Consider the following 12,086-nt stretch of genomic DNA (forward strand, 5'->3'; position numbering starts at 1 on the left):
CCCGCCACCTTAGGTGTACGTGGCTGGCGCCTTAGCCGGTTGAGCTATAGGCGCCGAGCCTGAAATATAAGTTTAAACCTAGGAGTTAAACAGATGTTAAATCTCAGAACATGGTTTACATTAGAAGTAATGCCAGGTTCCTTTACACTGTTGCAAAGACTTTTAAAAATTTATTTACTTTCTTTTTGGCCATCAATTTTTCTAGTATGCAAAAACTTTGACACTGTCCAAGAAAGTAGTATATTAAGTCATTAAATAGATACATGGATTGGGTGTGATTTTGGGATAGCATGGCCAATCAGTAGCTGCCAACTTTCTAGACTTCCTGGCACTACAAGTTCAAAGTGAGTTTTCAGAAACTAAATGAGTTTTTACTTTTGAACTAGACAAAACAAGTCTAGAGAAAAGTTTATATGAAATGAGTTAAGGGGCCAAAAGTAGCCTTAGGAAAACTAGGGACCCACCCAAAGCAATAGGGTAATTCAAATTGTGTTCTTTTTATTCCCTAAAGGCATCTACCTTCTTTAATTATTTTTATTTTAGGTTTTTAAGCTCTATTTCCAGATTTTATTTTACTTTATTTTTATTTATTTATTTTTCGAGATAGAGTCTCACTTTATCTGTGGCATTACAGCTCACAGCAACCTCCAGCTCTTGGGCTTAGGCAATTCTCTTGCCTCAGCTTCCCAAGTAGCTGGGACTACAGGCGCTTGCCACAATGCCTGGCTATTTTTTTGTTGCAGTTTGGCCCGTGCTGAGTTTAAACCCACCACCTTCGGTATATGGGACTGGCACCCTACTCACTAAACCACAGGCACTGCCCTATTTTTATTTTTATTTTTTGAGGCAGAGTCTCACTTTGTCACCCTCAGTAGAGTGCTGTGGCATCATAGCTCACAGCAACCTCAACCTCTTAGGCTCAAGTAAGTGATCCGCTTGCCTCAGCCTCTTGAGGAGCTGGGACTAGAGGCGCCTGCCACAATGCCCAGCTATTTTTAGAGATGAGGTCTCACTCTGGCTCAGGCTGGTCTCGAACTCATGAACTCAGGTAATCCACCAACCTCAGCCTCCCAGAATGCTAGGATTAGAGGCAAGAGCCACTGTCCCCGGCTATTTCCAGATTTTCAAAAACAACAAAAACCTAGCCAGCAGTTTCTTTGGTTCTCATTTCCCTCATTTTATGTGCTTATCTCTGGCAGTAAAAATTAGTGTGTAGCTACACATTTAATGTGAAATTATGCAAAGCTTATTCATTATATTCACATAGAAGAATGTTTACTATTAGAAACATGTGCTTTCGTGTCTAATACAGAGAATTGGTGTTTGCCTTTTCTTCCTGGTAGACTTGGTGAATTCCAATAAGCCCTTGTGTGATCAGTTGGGATCTGTTGTGGCCTTCATAGTTTTTACTCTGTTTCTCCTTTCTCCTCCCTCCGCTCAGCTTCACCTCTCAGCTTCCTATTGTGGTCACTTTTTTCCTTCCTTCCACATTTATTAAATAACCTTGAGTTAGGCTCTGAATTAGGAGCCTAGAATATAAAGATGAATAAGATACTTTTCTGGTCTTTTAAACATAATTAATGTTAAATTCATTTACTAAAGAAATATAATAAAGTGCTATTTCTCCAAAACTTTATTTTTAGTCAGTGCTAGATAAAACACGTGTGTAACAGATTTCAGGGTGCTTAATCAATACTTTTCCTATTAAATGTAATTTCCATTAATCTCAAGAATCTTTTCCTCTGTTGTATGACTACTTATATTTCTTCTACCTGCCACTGTGTGAACTTTTATATTTTTGCCGTGTAATTTTTGGGTATTGTTCTTAGAATAAATATCAGTTTTATTTTGATCAAGAAGCCTAAGGAATTCTCATCTTGGACTTAACAGCATTAACAGTGAGCTGATAATATTAATGAGAATTTCTGTGCCACTCTAGTAAAGCTTTCCTGCTGTTCACATCCAGGTGTGCCAGATGGTGCCGATGCCAGTCAATCACCTCCCTGTTGGCAGCACCATGAGCACCGTGCACCTCTCTTCAGATGGTACTTATTTCTATTGGATCTGGTCTCCTGCTAGTCTGAATGAGAAGACACCGAAGGGACATTCTGTCTTCATGGACATCTTTGAACTTGTGGTAAGTTTAACTTTCTTGCTTGTGTTAGACTGGCTGGAACATAGAAAGGAGAGCTTCGGGAAAGAAGGGGCTGGAAGCTAAGGTGGTCCAGACCCACACCGTCCAGTGCGGCAGCCACGAGCCACTTGCAGCTATCAATTAAAATTAAGTAGAATTCAGACTTCAGTTGCTTAGTTCTTTTAGCTACATTTCAGCTGATCAAGCCACATGTGACTAGTGGCTGCCTCATGAGCAGCAAAGATACAGAACATTTCTGTCACTCAAGAATGTTTTGTTAGACACAGCTGGTCCAGATAATTTGTAGAGACTTATAAAATTAAAAATTGCTCCAAGCCAGGTCTGTGACAAAACCTTATTTCATGATGTAATTTATAATCTCTTTCTGGGAATAAATTAGCATTTCTATTTAAAAAAAAAAAAAAAAAGCAATTTGCTAATAAATGTTAACCCCAGGATTAAAACATGTTCTGGGAAAGCACTCATCCATTCTGCCAGCTGACTATCAGTTAAGAGTCCAGTAACCTTTACCCATATATTCTTTTTGTATTGAGTTTCACAGCATTCTCTAACCATTATCTTTTCTTACAAAATGTCCTTGTTGGAATGAATATTTGAATTGGTCTGCTAGGGATTGAACATAATTCATAATTCTCAGAAGAGCTTTTTATAAAAATTACAGACTTTCTAGCTGTTTAAAGAATTTAGATCTTTATCCTAAGAATAAAAGGAACATTGGAGAATTCCCCCTTTCCCTAATATGGTTTTGTTAAATTAAAAGAAAAAATTATATCAGAAAAATCCACTCCCATAGTTTTCGCTGATACAGGCTCATAATGAAAAGCAGGAGTCCCTTCCCCGACCCCTTCCATCCCCAGCATGCTTCTCCTCAGCAGGCATGCTCTTCTGGAGGTTACCTTTATATCTCCAAGTAAAATGCTTATATTGCTGTTGCATGGTTTATGAACTCCAGATAGTGCTCATTGCTTTTTTTTTTCTGCTGTGATGAGGATTTAGCACAATTTCTCCTCTTTCCTTATTCCTCCTAACATATTTATTTCATTCATTTTAGTGTTCCTTTTAGTTATATTTATAATTGATCATTAAACCTTAATTTCTTATTCAGGAACTCTAAGCAGTATCTCTTGTCCCTTTACTTTAGATGATGTAGAGTGTAGTACCTTTCCCATTCTTCAGTGGGGAGAAAACCAAGACTAAAAGTCTATGTTCAGGGAAATACCAAGAGGAAGAGAGATGACTTACCCTTGGCCTAACCTTAGAGTAACTTAGGAATTGAAGGCATGAGATGTGGCACAAAGCCTTTGTGAGAGGAGGTGGTAGCCAGAGAGTTTACACAGAGGCCTATCAGCCCCGTGCCTGGTACATACATTTATACTTAGATGCTGGCTGCCCAGACATAAGACTAGACATTTATTTTCTGAATAAATCGAATGACCTTGGGAAAAAGGCCTCTACATAGAAATGTTCAGTTCATCTAAGGAAAAGAGTTCCTTCCCTGGTGAATCACCCACAAATGATGTCTTCCAGTAAGTAAGCCTCAACCATGTCCACAGAATTTCTGATTAGTGTTGAACTGTTAAAAAAGAGCAGACAGGCTAGGTGCCCATAGTTCAATGGTCAAGGTGCTGGCCCCATACTTCTGGGCTGGTGGGTTCAAACCTGGCCTGAGTCTGCTAAACAACAATGACAACAACAGCAACAAAAAATGGCCTGGCATTGTGGCAGGTGCCTATAGTCCCAGCTACTTGGGAGACTGAGGCAAGAGAATCACTTAAGCCCAAGAGTTTGAGGGTGCCATCAGCTGTGATGCCACAGCACTCTACAAGACCCTATCTCAAAAAAAGATTCTTTAAAAGAGTTAAAGAAGGCTTGGTGGCCATAGCACAGTGGTTACGGCGCTGGCCACATGTACCGAGGCTAGCAGGTTCGAACCCGGCCCAGGCCAGCTAAATAATAATGACAACAACAGCAACAACAAAATAGCCAGGCGTTGTGCTGGGCACCTGTAGTCCCAACTACTTGGGAGGCTGAGGTAAGAGAATTGCTCAAGCCCAAGAATTTGAGGTTGTTGTGAGTTGTGACACCACGGCACTCTACTGAGGGTGACATAGTGAGACTCTGTCTCAAAAAAAAAAAACAAAGAGTTAAAGAAAAAATCTCCCAGAATGTAGAACAAATAGATAAAGAACAGTAAATAGGAGAGAAAAGATAAAGGACATAGTGGAGTCATTCACCTAGAGCCTTGCTATAGGAGTTCCAAAAAGAGAAACAGAAAATAAAGGCAAACATGATGAGGAAATAATACAAGAAATATTTCAGGCTAAAAGACATAGGTGTCTGCATTAAAAGGTAACTGACAACACAGCGAATGAAAAGTGCCCACATCATGGCACATCGTCAGGACATTTCACATTATCCGAGATGAAAGAGAGGACTCTAAAGCTTCCAGAAATTTTAAAAAATATGTATACAAATGATGAAGACTTAGAAAAGCACCAGGCTATTTGGTGGCATTCCTAGAATAAAAAATGGATCACTGTTTTCAAAATTCTGAGGGAAATTGATTTTCAACTCAGAAGTAAGTGTTCAACCAAAGTATCAATCAACTGTAAAGACAAGATAAAGATATATTTGGACATATAGAGGCCGGGTGCAGTGGCTCACGCCTATAATGCTAACACTCTGGGAGGCAGGTTCAAGACCAGCCTGAGCCGGAGAGAGACCTCATCTGTAAAAATAGCCAGGTGTTATGGTGGGCATCTGTAGTCCCAGCTACTCAGAAGGCTGAGGCAAGAGAATCACTTGTGCCCAAGAGTTTGAGGTTGTTGTGAGCTGTAACGTTCACTGCACTCTACCAAGGGCAACAAAGGGAGACTTTGTCTCAAAAAAATATATATATATAGACACATAGTTATATAATCAAAAGCCCATACCTGCCCTAGAGGATACAGAACAACTAAAATAGTCCCTTCCTGTGGCATGAAATAAAAATTGGGTATGAAGGAGCCTGCCCAACTCCTTTGAATTAAAGGATTAAAAGAAAAACCTTTAAATCATTTTTGGTGTTTGAATGAAGCAAACTGTCAGTAAAAAAAAAACTTTGCAGTGACAGTTTGAAATTTGAATATAAAAGCATTAGGTGAAATGAAGGGATTGGTCATCATTTCCTTTTTTTTTTTTGAAACAGAGTCTCACTATGTCACCCTCAGTGGAGTGCCATGGTGTCACAGTTCACAGCAACCTCAAACTTATGGGCTTAAGCAATTCTCTTGCCACAGCCTCCCAAGTAGCTAGGACTACAGGTGCCCACCACAATACCCAGCTATTTTTGTTGTTGTTGTTGTGATTGTTGTTTGGCAGGCCTGGGCTGGGTTCAAACCCACCAGCCCCAGTACATGTGGCCAGCGCCCTAATTGAGCTACAGGCACCAAGCCGGTCATCATTTATTTTTTAAGTATGATTTTGACATATATAAGAAAATTCATATTTTTAGAGATGTTTAATGACATATTCAGAAATGGAATTATATCACATCTGGACTATACTTTAAAATAGCTGAACAAAAAAAAAAAGAGGAGGTTGGCTTGGTACCTGTAGTTCAGCGGCTAGGGCGCCAGCCACATACACCAGAGCTGGCAGGTTTGAACCCGGCCCAGGGCTGCCAAACAACAATGACTGCTACAACCAAAAAATAGCTGGTGTTGTGGCAGGTGACTGTAGTCCCAGCTACTAGGGAGGCTGAGGCAAGAGAATCGCTTAAGCCCAAGAGAAGAGTTTGAGGTTGCTGTGAGCTGTGATGCCATAGCACTCTACCGAGGGTGACATACTGAGACTCTATCTCAAAAAAAAAAAGAGGAGGTTGATTAAACAGGTGTGGCAACATCTGGGCAATAGTTGAATTTGAGTCATGGGTATATGAAGGTTCATTATCCTAGTCTCTGTTTTTGTATATGTTTGAATTTTTTATCATTAAAAAAATTTTTTTAATTGTCACTGACCACTAATTTACCAGCTTTTCTAAAATGCTAACTTGGGAAGCTGACCCCAGATAGCTGGCTTACTGCCTATGATACTTTCACAGAGCGGAACACTGCGTAGTCATTAGAAAGTATGAAGCAGATCTGCACAGACTGAACTAAATTAATTTCTAAGTAACATTGTTCGGTACAAAGAGCTAGGATCAGAGCACTGTTTGTATTCGCTTCCTGGTGTGGAGGCTGGATTTCAGGAAGGAGCTTTTCAGGAGGACAAGCGCTCACCAAGTCCTTTCTTGTATCATGTTTTCTAATGTGTGAAAAAAATAAGTCCCTTGGCCAAGTGTATAGTAAGTGTGGGAGGGGACTAGACGAGGCCCGAATATAAGGATGTGTCATGTACTGGAGACCACCAGCATGACAGTCTGCCATGTGGAGTCGCAGACCTTCTGAAAAGCTGCTCTGTGGCATCCTTCTGCCTGATTTGGTTACTTCTACACTGGATACATCCCTGTTTGAGAATTTCCTGTTACTCTTTTCCACCTTCTCAGCACACTTTTTTAACATCCTCCCTCCTGTTTTGTTGTGAGAGATCGTCCACCCCCATGTGCTCCCTACAAACTGCTGCTTTCTAGACGCTTAGATTTTGTGGCAGTTTTACTGCTATTTTGCCTTCTTTATGTTCCTTCTTAAATATCGGTCAGTGTAGTCATGGGCACACTAGGTCTCTTTCTCTGCTTCTCCCCAAGGGTTTATTATTTCCTTCAGATTATGATCCAGATGACTAAGCTAGCTCTCATTCATTCAGTAGTAGTTGAGTACCTACCATATTGCCGTGTCTGGGTAGTAGCAGGGTAAATAAGCCTTTGTTTTCATGGAGCTTATATTAGAGAGTGGGGAGTTAGACAATAAGAAAGCAAATAATAAGAACAAAATTTCAGCTAGTGATAAATGCTAGAGAGACAGTAAAACGGGGTGATGTGATAGGGAATGAATGGGGTGGAGGTGGATGGCAAACTAAAGGAAAGACTCTTGAGCTGAGACCTGAATGATAAGAAGCCATCCCTCCTCACAGACAGCATGACCAGCCATCCCAGTTTGGGATTTCTTAGGACATGGGAATTTGATGGTAATACCAGGCGAACTGGAACAGATGGGGAGCCCAAAAAGAGGGAACAACAAGCACTAAGGCCCAGCATTAGGAGGAGATGTGGCGGTGAGAGAGGGGTGAGTTGAGGCTGAAAGACTGTCAGCAGATGTTGGTCCTTAGCAGTAGTTTGGGTTTTATCATAAGTGTGTTGGGAAGCCACTGCAACCCTGGGAAAGAGCATGGTTTATATTTACATTTTAAATAATCACTGGCTGTGTGGAGAGTGAACCTTTGGAGTGCCAGGTGGAAGCAGGGATACAAGCTGGGAGGCTGGTCCAGTCATTTGGCTTAAGATGGTGACAGGGATGAGGGTTTTCACCAGGAGGGAAGCCCCTGGTCATAGAGAACTCAGCACTGCTTCTCACTCTCCCTTTTCCTCCTTAAATATTGGTCAGTGTAGTCATGGACACACTAGGTCTCTCCCTGCTTCTCCCTGGGGGTTTATTATTTCCTTCATATTATGATCCAGATGACTAAGTGGAGCTTTCATTCTCCTCTTTCCTAAAGCAGCAGCTTTTTACCTTGAAAGAGCTGCTTTGCTCCTTTGTGGACTAAACCTCAGTCCTTCTTGTGCCTCACAGGTGCTGTATAAGTTTTTCTTTTCAGTGTTTTCAAAGTACTTGAACACAACAATGCAGTGTTCTGTTTTTTCAGGTATACATTGATTTTTCTCACAGGGCCAGAATGGGCAATGCTTTTGAATGCCGAGCTTAAAGTGATGGATTTCTATCTTGGATGCCACTTTCGAGTTATATTTAGAATTATGCAACATAAATAGAAGCATGCTTGCCAAAGGGTCATCTGGCAGAAGGGTGGGGTGAACAATGTAGTAGATGTGGATGTGTTAAACTTCAGATGACAGGAGGCTACTGAAGCACAAGTGTTGGTGGGGAGGGTGAGGGGCAGTTGGAAAAGTGGGACTACATCTTAGTAGCAAGGATGACTTTGTAGATAGAAATGTCAGAGTCAGGGCGGCGCCTATGGTTCAGTAGGTAGGGCACCAGCTCCATATACCAAGGGAGATGAGTTTGGACCTGGCCTCGGCCAAACTGCAACAAAAAGCTGGGCATTGTGGTGGGCGCCTGTAGTCCTGGCTACTTGGGAGGCTGAGCCAAGAGAATTGCCTAAGCCCAGGAGTTGGAGGTTGTTGTGAGCTGTGACACCACGGCACTCTGCCGAGGGCAATAAAGTAAGACTGTCTCTTAAAAAAAAAAAAATGTTAGAGTCAGCTGGGTGCCCGTAGCTTAGTGATTTGGGCACTGGTCACATGCTTTGGGGCTTTGGGGCTAGTGGGACTGAACCCAGCCCAGGCCTGCTAAACCAACAAGAAAAAAATAACCAGGTGTTGTGGTGGGTGCTTGTAGTCCCACCTACTTGGGAGGCTGAGGCAGGAGAATCACTTAAGCCCAAGAGTTTGAGGCTGCTGTGAGCTGTGACGCCACGGCACTATACCTAGGGCGACATAATGAGACTCTATGAAATGTCAGAATCGCCACAGGGAAGTGGGGGTTGGATTTGGGGGAGGGCACTGATTTGCTGAATCAGTAAGGCCTCAATTATTTATCGAATGCCCCTGAGTGAGGGGTATGTTATGGTAAACAAGGCAGGCAGGATCCCTGCTCTCAGGCAGAGGGCCCTCAGTTAGGGTGGGCAGAGGTAGAAGGGCAAAGAATCAGCAAATTCATGAGTAAAATAATTTCAGAGATTGGTGAGTGTTGCATTGTTAACAAAATAATGTGCTATGCTCTGGCTTCGTGGGCTGGGGGAAATTCCTTTTTAGATTGGCAATCAGGGCAGCCCTCTTTGAGTAGGCGACATTCTACCTGAGACTTGAACGACTGGAAAGAACCCACCCCAGGAAGGTTTAGGGATAGAATGTGGCAAGTGGAGATCTTAGACACCAGCACCCGGTCTAATCTGGGACCAGCTCTCCCTTAAACAAGTGGTGATGAGGACCAGCAAAGAAGAAAAGGGGAAGGAGGGCAGGGCCTGTGTGGTTTGACTCATCAGCACAGTGAGCACCTTAAACAGAGGTGCATGTTCACATTAAAACAAACAAGTCAGGATTGTGTTCTGCCACCCAGACTGAGGAAACAGAATCTCAAGAAGGCCGAAGCATGGCACAGCCTACACGGAAGTCTAGTAATAGGTGGAAGGTTTTGGTTGTAAGTCACTGGTGGGCCATCAAGAGTGTCTACTCCTTAGAGCAGTGGTTCTCAACCTTCCTAATGCGGCGACCCTTTAATACAATTCCTCATGTTGTGATGACCCCCCCAACCATAAAATTATTTTCGTTGCTACTTCATAACTGTAATTTTGCTACTGTTATGAATTGTAATGTAAATATCTGATATGCAAGATGTATGTAGGTGACCCCTGTGAAAGGGTCATTCAGTCCCCAAAGGAGTTACAACCCACAGGTTGAAAACTGCTGCATTAGAGGGTGGAATTCAGAGACCAGCAACTTCACAGGGTTGAGAAGCAAGGGATAAAAAAATAGAAACAGAAAAAAAAAATGAGAGAGAGAAAAGAGAAACAGGGTGGTGCCTGTGGCTTAGTGAGTACAGTGCTGGCCCCATATACCAAGGGTGGTGGGTTCAAACCCAGACCCTGCCAAACTGCAGCTAAAAACAGCCAGGCGTTGTGGCGAGTGCCTGTGGTCCCGGCTACTCGGGAGGCTGAAGCAAGAGAATTGCCTAAGCCCAAGAGCAGGAGGTTGCTGTGAGCTGTGACACCACAGTACTCTACCGAGGGTGACAAAATGAGACAGAGTCTCACTAAAAACAAAAAAAGAAAAGAAAATAGAAACAGCATTTTTAGACTCTCTAACAAATGTTTTCCTTTCTAATTTGTGAATATGTCATAAAGACTCCCCGGCTATGTATAGCCACCTTTGGGGATCTTTCCTGGCCGTGCTCCTGATTTTGCTCACTTTTTCTTGCTTCTCTGTTATCAACCTTTGCCCTTGGACTCTTTCTTTGTATTCGATTTGCTTCCGAAGACTTGCCACTTTGCATTCCTGTTTCCTCTTATCTCCATGCTCTCTAACTGCAGGCCTGTCCTTCCTATCTTTGCTGGTGGGACCAGTTTCTGAGATTCCAGCCAGATCTAGGGCCCTGGGCCTAGAAGGGGAGAGTGGGATTTTTGAGACATTGGACAATGAATGGAAGTGGGGGAAAGGAATGATGTTTTAACAGGCCATCAATGTTTTGTTTAAGATCTGAGATCTGTGAATATTTGAAAAAAAGAGAAGTGAGTCAGTAGAGAGGGAGACACTGATGATGAAGGGGCAAAGGCAAGCCCAGGATTCAAGGCAAAGCAGGTTAACCTTACGTAATATAAGCTGAAATGCTTCTTTGTCTGAATTAAGAAGAAAAGTAAATGAGACTGAGTTTTAAAAGTCTTCAGTTGGAAGAGAGATGATCAGGAGAAGATTTTGGTAAGTGGTCTGGGTCATTTTAGCAATAAAGAAAGCCAGGTTGGGCGGCACCTATGGCTTAGTCGATAGGGCGCTGGCCCCATATGCTGAGGGTGGCGGGTTCAAACCCGGTCCAGCCAAACTGTAACCAAAAAAAATAGCCAGGCGTTGTGGCGGGGGCCTGTGGTCCCAGCTACTCGGGAGGCTGAGGCAAGAGAATCACCTAAGCCCAGGAGTTGGTTGGAGGTTGCTGTTAGCTGTGATGCCACGGCACTCTACCAAGGGCAATAAAGTGAGACTCTGTCTCTACAAAAAAAAAAAAAAAAAAGCCGGGTTGAGCTGGGTGCAGTGGCTCATGCCTGTAATCCTATTATTCTGGGAGGCTAAGGTGGGTGGATTATCTGAGTTCATGAGTTTGAGACCAGCCTAAGCCAGAGCAAGACCTCATCTCTAAAAAATAGCCAGGCATTGTGGCAGATGCCTGTAGTCCCAGCTACTTGAGAGACTGAGGCAAGGGGATCGCTTGAGCCTAAGAATTTGAGGTTGTTGCGAGCATGGCACTCCACCAGGAGTGACAAAGTAAGACTATCTCACCAAAAAAAAAAAGAAACAAAAGAAAGCCAGGTGAAAAAAATAAATTAAAAAAGAAAACCAGGTGGTTTGCTGAAAGTCAAGCTCAAAATTGATGAAGGAATTTTGGAATCATCACTCCAGAGATTTTCCTGGGAATAACGAAGTGATGAATGAAAGAGCTATCAAGTACCAGCAAAGATGCTGTCAAAGTTGACATGTATTTGTAGCCAAGTCTGCCTTTGTCTAGGATTTCTCTGTCAGTACCTAAGCAGCTGCTACTAATGTTGGGTTTTATTTTATTTTTTATTTTTTTATTATTTTTAGAAACAGAGTCTCACTTTATCACCCTCGGTGGAGTGCTATGGCATCTCAGCTCACAGCAACCTCCAACTCCTGACAGGGGTCCTGAAACTTTTTAAACACGGGGCCAGTTCACTGTCCCTCAGACCGTTGGAGGGTTGGACTGTGGGCCCGGGACGAGTTGGCTACTAAGCAGGACAGGCAGCAGCAGCAAAATACCTGGCAGGCCAGATAGCAGGCCTCATGTGGCCTGCAGGCCATAGTTTGAGGACACCTGGCTTAGGTGATTCTCTTGTCTCAGCCTCCCGAGTAACTGGAACTACAGGTGCCTACCACAACATCTAGCTAATTTTTTGTTGCAGTTTGGCTGGGGTTGGGTTCGAACCTGCCACCTTCGGTATATGGGGCCAGCGCCCTATCCACTAAGCCACAGGCACCGCCCCTGAAGTTAGGGTTTTAGCCACTAATTATATTTCAAGAAGACATTGTCTTCGTAGTTGTCCTTTTTTTTTTTTT

General features: G+C 42.8%; 1 protein-coding gene across 1 annotated transcript in view; it reads left to right on the forward strand.

Annotated features, from left to right (window-relative positions):
• Positions 1–12,086, forward strand: part of HECTD4 (HECT domain E3 ubiquitin protein ligase 4) — a 213,386-nt gene that overhangs the window by 76,037 nt on the left and 125,263 nt on the right. The window contains exon 7 of the mRNA XM_023513244.1: positions 1,967–2,137. Coding sequence (XP_023369012.1) covers positions 1,967–2,137 — 171 coding nt within the window. The remainder of the gene's footprint in view (positions 1–1,966; positions 2,138–12,086) is intronic.

The sequence above is a fragment of the Otolemur garnettii genome, unplaced genomic scaffold, assembly GCF_000181295.1.
Source record: "Otolemur garnettii isolate 467f Iridium unplaced genomic scaffold, OtoGar3 scaffold00038, whole genome shotgun sequence".
NCBI classification, from domain to species: domain Eukaryota; kingdom Metazoa; phylum Chordata; class Mammalia; order Primates; family Galagidae; genus Otolemur; species Otolemur garnettii.